The following is a 19,465-nucleotide window of genomic DNA, read 5'->3' on the forward strand; positions in this document are numbered from 1 at the left end:
CTAAAGGGATGGCCAGATGTGTGTTTCCTCTGAATCACCAATTTTTGGCAGGGGAACAGGCAGCCTTCCTTCACTGCAGCCCTAGAGCTTCTGAGGGCACAGGGCAGGAGCTGAGGACATCTGCCTTTCTAGGAGTCGGGAGCTGAGGGTGGCACTGTGAGGCATCTTCTTTTGGGCACAGCAGGGTCAGCCTGTCCTTGGCAAGAGAATGCATAGTAGAGCAGGTAATCCCTTCCTCCTTAGTGGTTCTAACCTCCAGTACCCCAAGCTGCTCCTTAGATGCCCAGCTGCACCCTGGGTTCGGAAACCAGCTGGTGCTCTGGGGAGGAGATGGTGGCGCCTACAGCTGAGAGAGGCAGCAGTGCCCATAGAGCTCAGGACAGAGGCCAGAAGGACAGCAGGCTGCTAGGGACACGGACCCGTCCCAAGCTGTGTGGCCGGGTGTTCCCAGTAACCCGATGTGTCTGGGGAAGCTGACAGTCCCTGCGTGCCCTTTAGCACCCGCGCCAAAGATCTTCGTTTACTTTGTAGGAATTCTTTTTAATTAGGTCCTTCCCACGCAGGGGGCGTGGGGGAGAGTAGTTTGCTCCAAAATTTGAGCACTACCTGGAGAGATTATTTCTAGCCACAGACCAAAGGCACAGAGAAAAATAAAACCAGAGAATTTTTAGCTTAGGAGACTGGAGATCCAGCTACGCATTACAGTTGTGGAGGCGGATGCCAGAAGGACTCTGTGTCTTGTGCAAGGCCACCCAGCAGCTTCATGCTAGAGCTCAGGCCTGGCAATAATTTCCCCTGAACCAGAATTCAGTGTGCTGATTCCTGACTGAGGACTTTTTTTTTTTTTTCCCTACCAGACGTAGGTTTTTTCCTCCTCCCTCAGTTTATTTACCCATCCTATTCTTTGATCCTTTCCAGGTTATTTGCTGAGCCCCTGTATTGTCTGTGGCCCTCGGAGAGGGCAGGTGGGGGGACCTCAGAGGAGGGAGTGCTGGGCCTGAGAGCCAGGAATGGGGGTGAGGTGGCTCTTGTCTTTTAATTAAGTTAAAACGCATCTCACATAAAACTTGCCACCTTACTCATTTTTTTCTGGGCACAGTTCGGTAGTCTTGAGTACTTTCACAGTGCTGCCCAGCCATCGCCACCATCCATTCCAGGACTCTCCTTGTGAAAAACAGAGACTCCCCCGGTTAAATACGAGCACCCCATTCCCACCCCTCCCCTCCAAGGGGCTGCTTTGGTTGGGTGCCGAGGCTGAGCCATCACCACAGGACCTGTATCACACTCCATTTCCTGGCTCGCCCGACCCCACCCTACCCCGGGGTGTTTAGACTCCTGCTCCAGTGGCCTAGGGACATTTAGGAACACAGCTTTCCTGTCCTGCACCTGCCTGGTAAGGAGGGGAGCCGTATCTTCCGCCTGAGAGCCCACTCACTGTCCTTGGGAGCTCTGAGACCCTCCCTTTGATCCAGGCCTGGCTAAAGGTCCACTGGAAACAGGAACCGGGCCTTGGAGAATGGGGGTGGTCTGCAAGAAGCTCTTCAGTGGGGACTCCTGGTACACCTCTCTGGGCACCGCGGCTGGAGGCTTTTGAGAGGAGAGTTTTACAATTCCTGCCAATGCTCCAGCCCGCCACTTAGTGTAAAATTGCCCATAAAAGTGAACTTGAATTACAGGCGATAAACCTAAAGCCAGCTCTTGGGTAGCTAACCCCGCTGCTCTCCATGGGCGAGGAAGCCCAGGTTCCTGGAGACAAGAGCAAGGAGGCCACCTCAGTGGGGTCAACTCAAATGGAAACCGAGTCCTCTGGGCTGGGAGAACCCAGGAAGGGGGCGCGGTGTCCCCGGGCCAGTCTCTGCCTCCTGCCCCCCACCCTGGGGGCCCCGCGCGTGGCCCTCACACCCAGTAGGCCCGTTGCTCCCCAGTCTCTGCTCCTTGTTCCTCACTGCCTCTGTCCACCCGTTTAGAGCAGTCTTTTCAGGGCCTGACAGACCAGCTATCTGTCGATTTTTTTGTTTCTTGGGGGTTTTTTGTTTGTTTGTTTGTTTTGAGACAGGGTCTCTCACTATGTAGTTGAGACTGACCTGGAACTCACTATGTAGCCCAGGCTGGTCTCAAACTTACAGTGATCCTCCCGCCTCAGCCTCCCGAGTGCTGGGATTACAGGCATGCACCACCACACCTGGCTCATCTGTTGATTTTTTCATGGCCCCAACAGATATTCATTGGGCCAGGTCCTGTCCCCATCCCTGAACTTTCAAAGATGACCAGGCTGTGCCCTCAGGAGCCCCCAGCGGGTAGAAAGTGACTTAGTTACTAGGTGTGTTCAGGTGTTCAGGCAAAGAGAGAAAAGCACAGGAGGGGAAGAGAGAGAGACCACACCTGGCTCATCTGTTGATTTTTTCATGGCCCCAACAGATATTCATTGGGCCAGGTCCTGTCCCCATCCCTGAACTTTCAAAGATGACCAGGCTGTGCCCTCAGGAGCCCCCAGCGGGTAGAAAGTGACTTAGTTACTAGGTGTGTTCAGGTGTTCAGGCAAAGAGAGAAAAGCACAGGAGGGGAAGAGAGAGAGAGACATGGGGATCTGGGGAGGCTACAGACAACCTTCTAGGTGGAGGGAAGTTTCTGTGCAGGAGGGCGCCATCCCATGGAATCATCCCAAGGGTCAGCAGGGAGGGTGGTGACCGGGACTTTGAAATTTCTGCTGCACCTGGTATTGTGTGTGACCGGAGCAGGAAGTGTTCGTCTCACTTATTTTAGGTGGGTGCTGGTGACTGCTGCTCTGGGCTCTGCATCTGGAAGCCAACCCCCCCAGGGGGTGCGGAGGTGGCACCTTGGAACTGGGAGGTGCACGAAGGGTCCTCAGTCCCACCCAGCCTGCTCCCCTGACACCAGCAGGGGTCACTGTAGGCCCTGGGGACACAGGGTGTGGGGAAGGGGCCCGAACTCCAGCAGGGTTAGCTGGGGATGTGAGGGGCCTGGGAGAGGCTCAGAACCCCTGGAGGTGGGAGCAGGTCTAGGAAGTCCTCGATGGAAGAGGCAGGTGAGGCTGGGAGCAGGAGGGGCACTGGAAATGATCTCAAGATTGTGGGTGAGGAATTCTTGGGGCCCGAAGTGAGGTGCTGGGGGACTTGGGTTCCAGAGGAAGTGAAACTCCCTGAGACTTCTGACTCACCACAGGTTTGCAGCAAGACAGGGACGGGAGCTGCATCTTTGCTGGCAGCCAGGGCCCTAACTACCTAGATGTCTCTGTGGTCCATAAAGCATCGTTGTGCTTCCAGACATTTGGGGCCTGGGAGGCAGGAGAGCCCCTTGTGTGCCAGTGTGGGCCCTGGAGCCCAACTCTCTGGGCTTCCATCCCAGCTTGTCTTTCCTGGCTGCGTGATCCTGGTAAATTATTAAACCTCTCTGTTTCCCACTCTGTAAAGGGGAACAGAATGTAAGTGGGTCTGATCTCTTACATGAAATGAATTGATGAATTACATCGAAAGATCTGGAATGGTGCCTGTGTTCAAAATGTAGCCATAAAGATGATAAAGATGATGGCACCTGGATGGCCTGGGGATGCCCTCAGGACCTCTCTTAGGAGACAGCTGCCACTTGCTGTTGCCCATCTATCCTCAGGGGTCCTGGTGTCTAGAACCGAGGTCAGAAGTATAGTGTGTGAGGCGTCAGCAAAAGGAAGCCCTGGGGACTAAGGGATGCACGTTGCCTGGAAACCAACAGGAAGTGTGTGGGAAAAGCATCATGTCTCGGGGATGGGAGCAGCTCCCAGACCCACATACTCTGGTTCATGCTTTTTACCAGACCACCTGGGAGGAGTGGCCACCTGCTTCCTCCTCCCCCATTCTGCAAGGAACTATCTTTGTGTTCTTTTGTCTGTGGCTCTCAGCTGCGTGGAGAGTGAGGATGAGGAGCTGGGACCTGTCCCCTCCCTGACACCTCTGGAGCCCCAGGACAAAAGTGAGGCCTCTTTCTGGGTCATCAGTTTAACTGGAGGAGTCTGGGGGATGGGAAAGGCAGTGCTTCACACAGAAAACACCAAGATGTCCTTCGGGGTAGAAAGTAGAATGTGTTCCGCAGTTGGAAATGCTACCCGATATTTCACGAATTCTCCAGATTGTGGGAGCTGCTTCCTGGGAAAGCTCCAGACCCCTGGGGTCTGTGCTCATTCTCCTTTGCTGTCTCGGTCTTTCAACAAAAAAGCTTAAGAGGATCACTGGCTGAGAAGCGCTGGTTCTGAGTCCTGTGGGGAGGCGGGTCTGGCTGGGAAAGGCAGCCCGGGAGGGCGGGCAGGTTGGGGCCGGAGCGGTGGCCATCGGTCAGAGTATGAACAAGAACGAAGTAGAACTGCTTCTCACCGGGTGGGGAGGTCGCTGTGGGGCAGCCGAGAGGCCGGGGTGCCCCAGGCTGGTGGGGGCAGGCACAGAGGGCCCCTCCCTTCTTTCCTCTTCTCTGCTGGACATAGCATATCTCAGGCCGGGATCGCATGGTGAGTAACTTCCCCCACGCCTTTCCATCACACCCCGTTGGGTGGTGACCACAGACATCACCGAAAAGCACCACTCTGGGCAGTGCGCTCAGGGGACAGCGAGCACCGGCGGCCTCCCAGCTCCTGTAACAGACGTGCTGAGCATGCGCAGACACGGCCCGGCTCCCGGCCGGTATTTTTCCACCTGGCTTGGATGATGTCAGGGAGCACGAGACATAACTTAGGCAATTGATTGAGCGTGGTCCTTTGCCATGATTGAATCAGTGTCCTTGTCCAAGCACATCACCTCGTGGCCTGGGTTTGCCCGTCACGAGGATCTGGGGGAGGGGACTCAATGGGAGGCCCTTGGAGCCTCTTCCAGCGCTGGCTCTGAACCAGAATCCAGAGGAGGCCATGGTCAGAGGCAGGGGTGGACTCAGAACCATACAGGGATGCTTCATCCATCCAGAAAGTCGGAAATGGGGCTCCCGGGTCCCTCCCTGTGGCACTCTGCCTGTCCCAGCAATGGACCGAGACAGCCTAGACACGCCTCCCGGCTGCTGCTGGCGCAGTCTGTTCCCACCTCTGCCTCTGTCCCAGGCCAAAAGCTCTTCATCTGACTCTGCCCCTGGGAAGGAGGTGTCCCATGTCCCACTGCACACAGGGCCTGCTGCCCCACATACACACAAGTAATACCTGTTAAACAGATAAATGGGAAGACCGCATGGGGAGGGCAGGCCCTGGGTGCAGGCTCAGGACTCCTGAGACCCTGGGCTTTCTCCTCTGGCCACCTGGGGCATGGGGTAGCCCAGTCTGGATGAGCAGAGTCCTGGGTCACCTGGAGCAGCCCTGTCCAGGATGAAAGTGGGCATATACGTGACCCAGCAAGCAGGGACAGGCAGGCCTCTGGTCCCCAGAGACTTGGAAGCCACACCTTATGGCTAGAGACTTGTAGGGGCTGGATGTTCTGGGGTCCCAGGAGCCCTGCCAGCAGGGCAACATAACTTTCTGAGCCAGGAGGTTTGGGACTCTTGGCTCCAAGCTAACACTAAAAGTACACCGATGTATTAGTCACTTTCCCTTTGCTAGGACAAAAACACCGCCCATAACTCAAAGGAGGAGAAGTTCGTGGTTCCGTGGCTCGTGGTTTCAGAGGGTTCAGTCCCCGTCTGGCTGGCTCCAAGGCAGAATGGCATGGGGTAGGGCCTGGCAGAGGAGAGTTGCTCAACACGTTGCAGCCAGGAAGCAGAGAGAGGAAGACAGGAGGACCAGAAGGCCTTCCTGTCGTGCCCCTAGTTATCCATCTCCTCCAACCGGGCCTCACTCCCTAACAGCAGATTTGACCATGAACTCATCAGTGGGTGAATCAACTTATGATCCGATCACCTTTGAAAAACCCCACCTCTGAGCACATGGGACTTTCGGGGGGCACCATAGATCTAAACCATGACAGCCGAGGACCAGCCATATAAGTTAAAGGCTCCCTTCTGGGCGGATCCAGCCCTGCAGGAGGAGCACACTGAGGCAATTACAAAATGCACCCCTTCTGCGTGTAGTCCAGGCCAAGAGCTCAGCTTGGCAGGCTGAATCTCAGTCCCCCTTTGCCTCTGGTTGGATTCCTTTGTTCAGTGAAAAACCTGTACCACTGTACACAGCAATCCTATTCAGTCCCTTTTCACCCTGGGCCATAGGACCTGAGGTGAGCTTAAGACCCCCACCCTGGCTCAAGCAAGATGGATTTCTTGGGGCTCAGACTCTGAAAGACTCTTCTCTCAGTAACTTAGGGGTGCCGCCAGGTCGGGGGAACTGCCCACTCACCATGCCCCTGCCTTTCGACCTCATCTACACTGACTACCACGGCCTGCAGCAGATGAAGCAGCACATGGGACTGTCCTTCAAGAAGTACCGGTGAGTGGGTACGGGAGGGCGGTGGTGTGGAGCAGGAGCCTGGACCACTGTAGGCCAGCGTAGAAGCCCCTTCCCACGCCCTGCCCCATGTCTGGGGCCCCAGGATGCAGAAGGGCATTGCCTCTGTTCCCCTGCCTCTGTCCCCTAACCATTTCCCATCCACCCAGGAGAGGCACCCCCTTTGTCCCTCTGCTCCGTCCCTTAAGGCTGGGGGTGGAGGTCAGGGGTAACCTGCGTGGACGGGTCAGAGCTGCGGCGAGAGGAACCGGTGAGCCGGGGAGGGTGGAGGAGTGAGGTCTGGGCCAGGCAGGTGCCACCTCTCCCTGTCTCTGCAGCCAGGATGCAGACTTTAATTCAGTGCAGGGAGCACTTCTATTTATTACATTTACTTCTGTCCCGTTGACTAGCCCACATGATTTTATTAGAGAAAAAAAAGTGACGGGCAGCGTTATTGCTTTTATTATTAATGCGTGTTCTCTATGCACCCAGCGCTCTCCTCCTCCTCCCTGGCCCCTTCGCCCAGGGAATATTGCTGACCTCAGCACTCTGCTGTGGATTCTGGGTCACCAGAGAGGAGCTGGGGCTAGGAGCTTCTTGGGGGGGGCGTCGTCGGCCTTTTAGCGCTTTTCTTCAGGGGCCACTCCCAGGATGGGAAGAACAGTGGGGAGATTCTGCAGCTGTGGTGTCAGAGCAGACCTGGCCCGGGGGTTGGCTGATCCTTTGGGCTTTGAACTTGAAGCTTGTCTGACAGGCAGAGAGCTCTGTCCACCCCAGCAGCAAACTTGCTGGAGTCTCAGGGCACTGCAGTCTCAAACAGGGCCACTCATGCCTGGGACCCACGGGTGGTTGCTGCCCACCCAGAAAAGTGCAAACCCCAAATCCTACACGTGACCTGTGGGCAGTGGGGATCCCCAACCCCCACCCCAAGCAGCTCCTCCATTCCCCAGCTAACAGCTTCTGAGCTCCCATGGTGGGGTCAGGAGCTGCCAAGAGCCCCGAGACAGATGGGGATGCTGACGCAGAGAGGTTAGGGAATTGGCTGAGGTCACACAATTCCCCAGGCCCTAGCAGCGCATGCACGCAAGGCACTACCCTGACCCAGCCACCTGCGGGGTACAGGGACACACAGAGGCATGACCCTGGTTCTGGGTCCCTGGGGGTGGGGGTAGGTGCCGAATCAGGGTCATTGACACCTTCGGGACGGAACCTGCATATAACCACGAGGAGTACGCCACGCTGCACGGATACCGGACCAACTGGGGCTACTGGAACCTCAACCCCAAGCAGTTTATGACCATGTTCCGTGAGTGGCGGCGCCTGGGGCCGTGGCGGGGGCGGGCTCCGGGCTGTCCTCTCACCCTCGTCCTCCTATGAGTGTGGAGAGTGGGCCAGGCCCCGCCTTCTCCCTCTGGCAGGCGGGGCCCGGGAGGGAGCCCTGGGGTCGGGGCGCAGAGTCAGGGCCTCAGAGGGGCCTGGAAACTTCTCCGGGCAGGGGAACAGGAAGCCTGTTCCAAGCAGAGGGGGCAGGTGTGTTCGGATGGAGGTGCTAAGAAACAAAAGGTTCTGGCAACGCAGGAGGCTGAAAGTTAAGAGCTGGAGGAGAGCATGTTCTCGCCTTTTCTTTTTTCCTTCCCGACACTAGAGATTCAACCCAGGGCCTTCCCCCGACCTACCGCCCCAGCCCCTTATCTAGTTTTAATTTTGAAACAGGGTCTCACTAAGTTGCCCAGGCTGGGCTCCAATCCTCCTGCCCCAGCCGCCCGGAGTGCTGGGATTTTAGGCGTGGGCCAAGACTCTGGGCTTCACTATTTCCGGTGGGATCCTCAGTAGGCATTCACACGGACCGACCCTATTAGGTACGGTGGGCTGAAAATTATGGATCCTTTCGTGGCTGTTCTCCGGCTCGGGCGCAGGGCCCGCCCTTCAGGGCCCAGTTTTGCCGAGCCGAGTCCCCTCCTCCGTCCTGCCTGCTCTGCCGTTTAGCCTGGCCCTTGCTGGAAGAGTATCAGCTGTCACTTTTTATTGTTGTCAATTCTGCTGGCCCCAGTGGCATCTTGCACGTCTAATTTGCTGCTCTTTGAAGGCTGCGGGCCAGAAAGCCAGATAAGCACTCTTGTTAGGACTGTATCTAAATTAAGAGCAAAATAGATTCCAGGCGAAGTCCTGAGGGGGCTTGCTGGTGAGTAACGTGAACGATCTTTATTTAGCCTGTCAAATTTGTGGTGTTTCTTTTGGGTGCTCATCTTTGCGCGTGCGAGTCTTGTTCTCCAGGTTCTGGGCTGCATGGGGAAAGGGTGTGATTTCTGAAGAAATGAGTAACAGCTTGATTGCGTCCGAGAAGGGCGCTATGGTGGAGTCCAGAGGAAGAAACAGGCCCGGAGAGGTAGAGGGACCTGCTTGAGATCACACAGCTCGGTGGGCACCAGACTCTTTCCTCAGTGCCCTGCTATGGAAAGAGTTGTTTGCATAGGGCGTCCCAGGGAACAGACTTCTGGAGGGAATGCAAGTGTGGGCGAGGGTTGGAGATGCCCAGGAAGGGGAAGAGGTGCAGAGCTGCAGTCTGCTAAGAAAGGAAGCAGCAGGAACTGGTGAGAGGGTCCTGAGGGATCAGGGATCAAGGAGTGGAGTGTTCTAGGGAAAGTCTTGCTTACATTTGGGGTCCATTCTGGGTTCTTGAGCCAGAGCATGCTGTGGAGAAAATATTTTACTGAGGTATATTCACCTAGGAAGTTACAGATGGCCCGAGGGGGTGGTAGAGAATGGAGAAGTAGAAGATGCGTTAAGAGGATTCTGCAATAACCTACACTGAGAAAATGAGGGGCTGTCCCAGGGTAGAGTCCACTGGATGGAGAGTTCTACATCTGGCAAACTTCTACTCATCCTGCAAAGCCCCAAGTCTCTTCTTTTTACTCTTGCTTTCACTGTCCCCCTCATCACCTATTCCAAGCAGAGTCTATTGACTCCAAACTTTTATTTTCCTAATTTAAAAACTGAACTCTACAGAAGCATATATTGAAGTGTGATAGTTATTTGCTTATGCATTTATTTCCGCTGATGGATTATGAACCACTTTAAAAGGGGGGTATTAATTAATTGATCGTATTCTCTCTGGAGTTCTTATGAATTGATTAAATAAATTCAAGAAAGGGGACAAAAAAGAGGAGAGATTCTCGCCAGTTCAAAAGACTTCCCGTCAGGCTGGGAGTGGTGGTGCACACTTGTAGCCCCAGCATTCAGGAGGCTGAGGCAGGAGGATCACAGTGAGTTCGAGGCCAGCCTGAACTACATATCAAGACCCTGTCTCAAAAAACAAAACAAAACAAAACAAAAGGACTCTGAGTCTGAGAGGGTCTTCCGAGCCCTGTTCTGTCCTCATCTGGATGGTTGTCTGTCCTAGCTCAATAACTAGGGCCCCTGCTTCTCGGGCCTTAACCTGGCCCTGCCCCAAGGAACACTTTGCTTAATGTCCCTGTTAATGTCCTCCCCTGTCTCACTCTCACTACCTGAGTGAGCTGTGTTCTGAGCCTGTCCTTTCAGGCGGCTCTAGAGGAGAGGTGGTTTTGTTTCATGCAGTCAGCAAAGGTCAGATTTTCAGACCCAGAAATCTGGGGCTCTCTGGTCAGTTTGACCGGAAGCCCTCTCCTTTGTAAGATGCCCGGATGTTAGGACTTCCCGTGCGCTTCCGGGATGAGGGTCCGGGAGACACCACATGAAGCCTCCATGTTCCACGAACCTGGATATCCCAATTTGAGAATAGTTGAAATGGAGAAATCCAGAGTGTGCTTTGGACCTCCCCACTGGCCTGAGCCTCTTCCACCTAGGGACAGCAGAGTAAATTTAATTCGATTGTACAACATTTTATTCAAGGTCTTAGCGCGTGGAAGGGAGGGATCGTGCCTTATAAGTGTATGGCCCTCACTCGTTGGCCTGGGGGTGGGGCTCTGCCCCCCCAAGTCTCATGCGGAAGTCCCAGTGAGATCTCAGCTTTAACTGAGATAGTGGGCGAGGCAGTCAGGGAGGGCTCAGAGACCACAGAGGCTTCTGGGAGAAGAATACAGGGGAGTGGGGCCATGACTCTGATAGGATTCTGTCATCCCAGAACAGGGAGGAGGGCAGTGCAGGCAAGCGCAAGAGTTCAGAGGTGGGAAAATGGCGCATCCGTGTGGTATCCATGCAGTCATCCATGGGGCTTATATCCTGACAATAATAAACGTACAAATGAATATGTAATATAACATCTGGTCAGAGATTGTCGTGCTAAAAATAAAGCAGGGTGGGGGGACAAGGAGCAAACGGGTCTGGAGAGATTGCCCCTCCCCAGCAGGGCCACTTGGGAGCAGACTATCAGGAGAGGGGGTGCACCTCTGCAGGCCGGGAGACCGGGCAAGGGACACCTCCAAGGGGGGATGGGCAGAGCCAGGGACCCTTGTGCAGAGGAGGTAGCTGGAAGGACCTAGAAGGGACGGATGGCTCTGGAAGAAAGACTGTGCCAAGGACACCGCAGGTGGAGGGAGGCGCCTGTCCCAGTGGCCAGGCCAGAGGCAGGCGTGGCCTGGCTGGGTCGCTGGGGGCCCTGGGCCTCCGTTTCCTCATCTGAAAATGGGGGGTGGTGGCTAGATGGCTTCTGAGATCTCTGCTCCACGCTCTGTAACACTGTCTGGAAAGAGGTGCCCAGGATAAGGCAGGCATGACCTTGTCCTCGCCAGACCCCTACTTCCCCCTTCCCTTCCCCACCCTGCCCAGTGAGGAAACCTCTGGACAGAGCCAGCCCGGGGAGACTTGGGCGAGTCCTTGGCTGTCTGGTAACACCCTTCCCTCTACGTGGTCGGGCTGCAGCTCACACCCCGGACAACTCCTTCATGGGCTTCGTGTCCGAGGAGCTCAACGAGACGGAGAAGCAGCTCATCAAAGGCGGCAAAGCCAGCAACATGGCCGTAGTGTACGGCAAGGAGGCGAGTATCTGGAAGGTGAGCGCGGGCACGCCCACCGCCGAGCCGGCCACGCCCACTGCTGAGTAGCCACACCCATGCGGGTATTGGTGCCGCCCCTGCAGGCCAGGTCAGGCCCGCCGATTTATTGACCACACTCATGTCGGCAATCCCACGCCCAATGCAGTGAGGGCCCGCCCATGCTGGCTCTGGCCACGCCCTCTGCCGTGCAGGGCTCTCCCAAGGCCCTACTGGTTGTGCTTGAAGGACCAGGTACTGGTTCCCTGCACCGAGTACCTGGTAGCTCCTCCTAGACCTCAGCGCCCATCCACCACCGCCAGCGCTAAATGAAAAAACGTCTCCCACTAAATGGCTCAGGGCTAAAAGTCCCTGTCGTTTAAAAGCCACCCATCCTGCGGGCTGACTTGTCCCCTGGTCTGCCCCCAAGTCGTTTGCAATAAACTCAGGTGATTCCTTTATCCAGGGCTATGAGTAAATCACCCCACCCCCGAAGGAATCAATAAGCAATATAAGGCCCTACACACACAGCGTGAGAGGATGTAGGCGGGTGTGAGGACTCTAGGATGAGAGGCAGTGAGAGCTTTAGAGGTTAGAATCCCGCGTTCAGGGCTGGCGCCCCAGGGAGGAGCTGCGTGTACAGGAGGGGGATTGTCTGCTGCCTGGACACTAACCTACTCTCTCTCCTCTGTCCCCTGTGCTCCGTGGTGATGAGGCAGCTCCAGGTATGGAAACTGACCACAGGCAGTGGCTAGGGCTGGGAGGGCGGAGCTGGACAGGTTAGGGACGAAGGCAGGCGGCAGGAGGTGAAGGCTAACGGGGAAGTTGCCGGAGATGGAAAAGTGCTAGCAGCACCTGTACGAGCCCACCCCACTTTATCTGACTTATTATACTGATGTTATTTAAGTGGTGGACCCAAAAACTATAGCATGTGTCCTTGCCTTACCAAAGTCTAATTGTAAACGAATACTCTTACTTTACTAAGAAAAGAAACTAAACCCTGGAAGCTGAGATAGGAGGATGGAAAGCTTTGAGTCCAGCCTGGGCAAGTGAGTTGTTAGAACTGCCCTGGGGAAAAACTGCACCTCCAAAGTTAGGACCCCTCTGTGCTGGTGAGAGGAAGTGGACCAGGGACGGGAGGAAGGACAGGATCGCAGCTATGAGTTAAGAAACAGCAGTGTAGCTGGCTGTGGTGGTTCACACCTATAATCCCAGCACTCTGGGAGGCTGAGGCAGGAGGATTGAAAGTTCAAACCCAGCCTGAGAAGCTCGGTGACTTAGAGAGACCCTGTCTCTAAATAAAAAATAGAAAAAGGGACTGGGGATATAGCTCAGTGTGAAGGCCTGGGTTCAATCCACAGTACCCTCCATGAGAAGAAAAGAAACTAAAAATATTTTATTTCACCTCTCCCCCATGGAAATGCTTTTATTACATTTTACTTCTCTATATTTATTTTACACCCTGCAGTATGTTACAGTTATTTATTTAGATTTATCCATCTCTTTCCTTTAAGCTGCTCTGTGTTCTACTTCTATCTCTGAGATTCTGTCTGGGATCATTACCTGTCTACATAAAGAACACCTGTAGCTTGGGTTAGCTGTGCTTTTGATTTTCTAAAAATACCATTATTTCACCTTGATTCTCGAGGAAATATTTGCCATCTACAGGATTCTAGCTTGGTGGTTGCTTTCTCTCATCATGGAAAGAATCTGCTGTCTTCTGGCTTCTGTCATTACAAGGTGGCAGTTTTACTATATGCATAGATGTGGTTTTTTAAAAAAAAACTTATATGGAGTTTGCAGGTTTTTTCAAACCTGTGGTTTGATAGCTCACTAGTTTTATAAAATTCTCTGAATATTGCTTCTATCCCAATCTCTCTCTCTCTCTCTCTCTTGTTTCTGGGACTCCATTTATCCACACACAGCAGATCTCCATGGTTCCCTCTTGCTTTCTTACATTCTCTGCTGTAATTTTCATCTTTCAGTTTCTCTGTGCTTGATTCTGGTGTTTTTTCACCAAATAAGTTCTTTTACTGCTAATTCTATCCATTTAATTCTTTTTTTTTTTTTTTTTTTTTTTTTTTTTTTTTTTTTTTTTTTTTTTTTTTTTTTTTTTTTGGCACCTGGGATTGAACTCGGGTCCTTGTGCTTGCAAGGCAGGCCACCGAACCACTGAGCTAAATCCCCGGCCCTATCCATTTAATTCTTAATTTCAGTCATTACATTTTTATTTCTAGGATTTCTGTTTGGTTTCCAATCTTCCTTCTCTCTGACTGTATGCAGCATATTTAGCTTGAAATCTGGGTCTGGTGGCTCTGGAAACTGGCTCTCTGTTCCCTTGGGTTTTAATTGTGAAATCTATTCTTTTCATGTACTCAGGTTTCTTGTCTGAATAGTGATTTTGGTGCTGTATCCGGGGCATTTTTGTGTAACCCAAGACCAAAAATATTTTCTCCCATATTTTTCTTCTGTAAATTTCACAGTTTTAAGCATTGTATCTGAGTCCATTTTGAATTAACTTTTACATATAATATGAAGAATCAAGTTCTGCTTCCTCTCCCTTCCACTTAATATTGGTCCCTACTGGGTTCCCTTGGAAAGAAAACTGTTGCATTTCTTTCTTCCTCCCTCCCCACCTTTCGCACCCTCTTTTCCACATGGATTTTCCAGGGTTCCTTAACCATGTGTCAGAAAGACCATCCTTCCTTTTCTCCACAGAAATGTGCACCTTTGTCAAGAATCGACTGGACACACATGTGAGGGTCTATTTCAGGACTCTCTATGGTTCCATTGATCTGTTCATCTTCTTGCTGCCAATACCACACTGTCTTGATTACTGTAACTCTGTGATAAGTCTTGCAAGCAGGCAATAGGCCTGCTAACTTTCAAAGTTGTTTTGTCTATTCTAGGCCCTTGACATTTACAAATGAGCTTCAAATCAGCTTGTTAATTTCTACCAAAAAAGCCTGCTGGGATTTTGATTAGAATCTCATTGGTTATTTTATTTTATTTTATTTTATTTTAGTTCTGGAAAATGAATATGAAAAACTATAGAAATAATCTGGGTCAAGGATGATGCTACTTTCTTTTAGAGAAGATTTGCTTTTACTCTTGGCTTGTGGCTGGGGACCCTCACCGTCCCACATCACCTTAGTCAAGTGTAGTGACTGAGAAAACATAAACAGATATGACCTTGGTAAGGGCGGCTCTGGGTCTGACCACTTCCTTCTAGGCCTCCCATAGAGTTCCGATCCAAAGCATGGCGTTCTATCCATGTTCCCTCTCCTAGGCTGGGTAGAGAAAGGAATGGATGGGTGGCTGGGTGGCTGGATGGCTAGATGGACAATTGGATGGATGGGTGGATGGGTGGGTGGACGGGCGGGTAGACTCACGGATGGATGGACAGTTACATGGACAGACTGACAGATGGGTGGATGGATGGTGGACAGGGAGACAGATGCCTCCTTTGCTGGCTCTGCTTCCTAGCTCAGGATGAGGCCCCATTTCTTCCTCGTCTTCCCCCAGGGGAAGGAGAAGTTCCTGGCCATCCTGAACAAGTACATGGAGATCCACGGCACCGTGTACTATGAGAGCCAGCGGCCCCCCGAGGTCCCAGCCTTCGTGAAGAACCACGGCCTCCTGCCACAGCCTGAGTTCCAGCAGCTGCTTCGCAAAGCCAAAGTGAGCCCCGCCCTGGCACACACACCTGGCCAGAGCCCAGGGCCAGAGGTGGCTGCCCCGTGGGCAGGGAGGCTGTACAGGGAGGGGCCGGCAGGACCAGCGGGGCCACACGGGGTTGGGGAGAGCAGTTACCTGCCCTGCTGCCCCATCAGTAGCAGTGCTGCGCAATGGGCTTCTGAGCCAGGCTGGACTCGGGAGCTATGGTAGCACAGGCCCAGGGGTCGGCGTGGAGTTGTGGGGCTGATCCCCCCACAGCAGCAGCTGGCGCAGTGGGCACAGCCCTGCTGGCCATGGAGTCTCAGCTGAGGACAGAGGTGCTCCAGCCCGCATCCGGGCCCTCCCAGTTCTCCTCAAAGCTTCCCTCCTCAGTCTCTGGGTGTGCGCGCTTGCATGTGTGTTGGGAACGCAGAGGATAGGCTTGTGCAGTGAAAAACCTGAACATCTTCACCCGCAGGCCCTAGGTTCAGAGCTTTTTCTTAGCACCAGCCAGGCACCAGCCCCGTGTGCACGCCTAGCACCCGAATGCATGTTTTTAGGATGTGAGTGGAGTTCTTTTGAGGCCACCTGCAGTGCCAGTCTGCAGCCTTCTGTGCTGGGACTCCCCGCCACTTTCCCCTTCCCCTCCTGACTCAGCCCAAAGAGGGAGAAGAGGCCATCAGTGGTACCGAACCGGACCCTCTCATTGCATGAGCCCGGGAGGGAAGGGCTTGCTCTTCTGGGCTCCTTACTGTCTGCTGCTTCCTGCAAATGCCCCATCCCTCTTCTTGCCCTGGCCACCTGGGGCTCCTGGGCCATGCAGCCCAGCCTGTGCTGACCATTGTGCAACCCCACCGCTTCAGCTCTTCATAGGGTTTGGCTTCCCCTACGAGGGCCCGGCGCCGCTGGAGGCCATTGCCAACGGCTGCGTCTTCCTGCAGTCCCGGTTCAGCCCGCCGCACAGCTCCCTCAACCACGAGTTCTTCCGGGGCAAGCCCACCTCCAGGGAGGTGAGTTGAAGGGCTGGGCCAGCCTGGGAGGGGGACTGAGGGAGACTGGGCCCCGGGAGAGAGGGCCCAGGGGAGTGCGGGGAGACACCTGGCCGCCCCTGCAGGTGTTCTCCCAGCATCCCTACGCCGAGAACTTCATCGGCAAACCCCACGTGTGGACTGTGGACTACAACAACTCAGAGGAGTTTGAGGCAGCCATCAAGACCATCATGAAAACCCAGGTGAGACCCAGACCTGGCGAGGACCACCGTGGCACATACTGAGAGGTCTTCGCTGTTGTTAGAGGATAGGACTCCTCTGCGTGAGCTCATACTTGCTCTGGGTTTGGCAGAGGAGTCTGCTCTGTCCCTGTCAAGCACAGCCCTGAGTCCCCGGGTGTGGATTACAGAGTGGAGCGGGGACCCTCCCTTGACTCCTTGGTGTGTGGATGTGGAGAGAGAATACTTTGTGCAGTGAGCAACCTGCACAACCTTGCATGGCAGCCGTGGATCCAGGATCACTTAGTGAGCACTCTGGAGAACCAGGCCTTGTGAATGCTCCTGGCACAAGTTAGGTACTAAGTAAATGACAGCCATGGAGGTTCTTTGAACCATGTGGGTCTGTAGCCTTTCAGGAGCACAACTCTAGCTCTAAGGTACAGCTCTTCAGGAGACTCTGTCAGTTGTGATTTGGCAAGACCTGAGCGTGCAGGGGAGGGGGTTGGGTCTTTCTCAGTGATTGTCGGGTGTGGGCACACTGGACAATGGAGGGCTGAGGCCTAGAAGCTCCCCTCCGTGGGAGGTGCCAGCCTGGCCTCCTACAATGTCCTGGTTCAGCCACTCCTTGCCCGGAGGGCTGAGCTGGGAGCTGTCCTGGAGAAGCCGGACCTGGGTATCTCCTGCAGCTCCCGGGGCTCTGGCTTGTGCCCTGTCGGGGTGAGCAGGTCAGAGGCAGCTCCGAGGTGAGGCTGTGGGCGGGGCACTGACCGCATTGCACCGGAAGTGTCCACTGGGCCTGTGATGCTGGACGCTTACAAAGTGCCCGGCCCAGATGTGGACCTGGGCGGAAACGTGGCAGGATGACCGGAAGCTGTCACTCGGCCCCATCGATCTCTGGCCTGGGTGGGTGGCTTAGGTCCTGGCAAGGTGACAGGAACTTGGCTGCTGGGCCTTGGACACCTATTTGATTATAACTGGTTTACAGGTGTAGACTGGACTACAGGTTCAGGTGTTGGGGAGGCAGCCTCAGGAACAGGCTAAGAGGAGAACAGAGCTGGGGGTGACTGATTCATTTCCTGCTGGGAAATGAGAGTCCCAGTACCCTAAACCCCAGCGGGGCACTGCTCAGGGGCCCCAGATGGGAGCTCCCAGCTCATACCCTCCTGTGGCTCCTTTTCCCCACTGCTCAGTGCACCCCTCTGCCCTGATGCCCTTTCTCCCTGGCAGAGGACAGAGGCAGGATGAGGGCACCCTGGCAGCCTGACTTCCAAGAGCAAGATGCCAAACCTGTGGGGGCTCTGTCCCCTCTGCAGACCCATGAGCTGAGGCAGGGGTTGGGGGAGGGGTGCGTATCACCCCTGCTGGACACAGAAATCAGTGACCCACTGTCCTGGGGCAGGGGCAGGGTGGCCAGGGTGGGAGGGCGTTTCTGTTCATTGTTTTCCCTTTTTATTTATTTTTGTAGGAACATCTGTTTAATTTTGTCAATTAGTTAATTAACGAATAACAATAACAAAAGAATCAAGGAACCAAAGCATGGCACGGCTGACAAGCCCAGACATTCAGGGGGCCCTGGACCAGCCCGGGGGTCCCTGAGGAGGGGCTTGCATGCAGGTCCCCTGGCTGACTGTCCCCCTAGGTCTTCTGACCACATGGGACCAGGTGTAGCCCTGGGATCTTCGTTGTGAACCAGCACCCTGGCGAATCTGAAGTCCTGTTGTGGGACTGCCAGATTCAGGACCAGCTGGCTTGGGCGGAGAGTGGGGAGGGCTGCCTGAGGGAACAGCTTGGTGAGTGGGTCCTGTGGCCTTCCAGCCTGGGCAGGGAGGAGAGGCCTGCAGCCCAGGCAAGTCCAGAGCAGGTGCCTTTGTCCCCAGGCCCCAAAGGCCCTCTGCAGACTGAGGCTGTTCAAGGTGGGAGCACAGACCACAGTGCTCTCACGTCCCGCCTCCCCTCACTGTGATGGCTGCTGCTCCCGGCAGGCCCAGCGCCTGTCAGGTCTGTGGAGACTGCTGGGGTGCACACCTGTAATGAGGCCAATGGGAGGCTCCCAGGCAGGCAGGGCAGGCGGGCTGGGATCGTCCCTTCACACGGGCCTTTGAATCGCCTTGTGCCGGGGGCTTCAAAGGCATGAGGGGGAATAATTCAGGGTTCTGTTGTCACAGAGCAGGGCAAGCGACATTTGGAGAGATCTCTCTGGGGCTTTTTACTTAAAACCTGGGTTTGAAGGTTTGTCCCTTCAAGGTCCCCAGAGGCGTCTGGTAGCACATTTCAGAGGCTGCCTGGCTTCTGTCCTGAGTGACGGGGGCCCAGCTGGGACAGCAGCTGGCTGTGGATCTCCTGGGGCCACCGACCTGGGAACACAGCGTGTTGGGAGAGAGCCGTTCTCTGCAGGCTGTGCTGGTGTGTGGGGTGTGCGTGGTGCCCCAGTGGGAATCTGGGGGCTCCAGAACTGCCCCAGGACTAAGAACTGCCCCTCACAGTGCCTGGCGAGTCAGCACTGGGACAAAGTCAGAGTCGTGGGATCCAGAAGGTGGCCAGCACCAGCTTCTATGGCAGTGGCACCTGCCGGCCCCCGAGACGTGACGTGATGGGGACGTGCCCGAGGCCCACCCCAGCCACCCTGCCTTCCCGACGTCACCCTCTGGTGAGGACGAAGTGGGCGCGAGCAGGCTCAGGCTCAACTCTTCCATTTTACCACAAGGCTAAGGTCGCCAGTTTCTAGAGTGGCCAGCAGGAAATGGCATCCCGGGGCCGGGCAAGGTGCCAACTCCACGTGGGGCCTGGGGAGGCTGCAGCTGACTCCCTCCAAGTCCAGGCTGGGTCTGCCTCTGTTCTGAGGCCAAAGCTCTTGCCCCTCTGCCTTCTGGATCAGAAGCGTCCTCCAGGGTGGCTCTGCAGGGCCCAAGTGGGAAGGTGGAACAGAAAGGGATGGTCGATTAAGAGGTTAGTCACACACTCAGCTCCCGGGTCACCTTGTCTGATTCTCCTGGCTTCTTGCGTAGACCACTGGGTCACTATTAGACATCGAGACAGACAGGGTGAGGCCTACAAGGGTCACCTCTTTCATCCAAGCAAGCGGGGAGCCATGCACAGGACACAGGCAGTGACCATTTCCTGAGGGCCCACTGTGTGCCAGGCAGTGGGTGATGGACAGGCCACAGTCCCACCCTCGGGGCACCCCAGGCTTAGGAGGCCATGACACAGGTGCTGTGTTGTACAAGGAGGGAGTCTGGATTCTGGGAGCCACGGAGGAGTGTGGTCCTGTACCGG

At 54.9% G+C, this 19,465-nt stretch overlaps 1 protein-coding gene and 2 long non-coding RNA genes across 5 annotated transcripts in view; 1 reads left to right on the plus strand and 2 right to left on the minus strand.

Moving 5' to 3' along the window:
* The window catches only part of Mgat5b (alpha-1,6-mannosylglycoprotein 6-beta-N-acetylglucosaminyltransferase B), a 57,784-nt gene that overhangs the window by 34,747 nt on the left and 3,572 nt on the right, over positions 1-19,465 (plus strand). For both annotated transcript variants that reach the window (XM_010618470.3, XM_033767238.1), the window contains exons 8-13: positions 6,251-6,382; positions 7,552-7,685; positions 11,219-11,349; positions 14,854-15,009; positions 15,849-15,995; positions 16,100-16,216. In XM_010618470.3, coding sequence (XP_010616772.1) covers positions 6,251-6,382; positions 7,552-7,685; positions 11,219-11,349; positions 14,854-15,009; positions 15,849-15,995; positions 16,100-16,216 — 817 coding nt within the window. The remainder of the gene's footprint in view (positions 1-6,250; positions 6,383-7,551; positions 7,686-11,218; positions 11,350-14,853; positions 15,010-15,848; positions 15,996-16,099; positions 16,217-19,465) is intronic.
* LOC117287293 lies at positions 8,589-9,961 on the minus strand. 2 transcript variants are annotated; one of them, XR_004518526.1, is made up of 3 exons: positions 9,886-9,961; positions 9,034-9,070; positions 8,589-8,661 (listed from the first exon to the last, which is right to left on the minus strand). It is a non-coding gene; the product is annotated as an uncharacterized LOC117287293 (long non-coding RNA). The 2 variants fall into 2 exon arrangements; XR_004518527.1 differs by lacking the exon at positions 8,589-8,661 and adding an exon at positions 8,744-8,825.
* LOC104858330 lies at positions 10,499-11,210 on the minus strand. Its single transcript, XR_004518525.1, has 3 exons — positions 11,135-11,210; positions 10,836-11,039; positions 10,499-10,579 (listed from the first exon to the last, which is right to left on the minus strand). It is a non-coding gene; the product is annotated as an uncharacterized LOC104858330 (long non-coding RNA).

Source organism: Fukomys damarensis, unplaced genomic scaffold (genome assembly GCF_012274545.1).
Source record: "Fukomys damarensis isolate Sample0158 unplaced genomic scaffold, DMR_v1.0_HiC HiC_scaffold_23, whole genome shotgun sequence".
NCBI classification, from domain to species: Eukaryota; Metazoa; Chordata; class Mammalia; order Rodentia; family Bathyergidae; genus Fukomys; species Fukomys damarensis.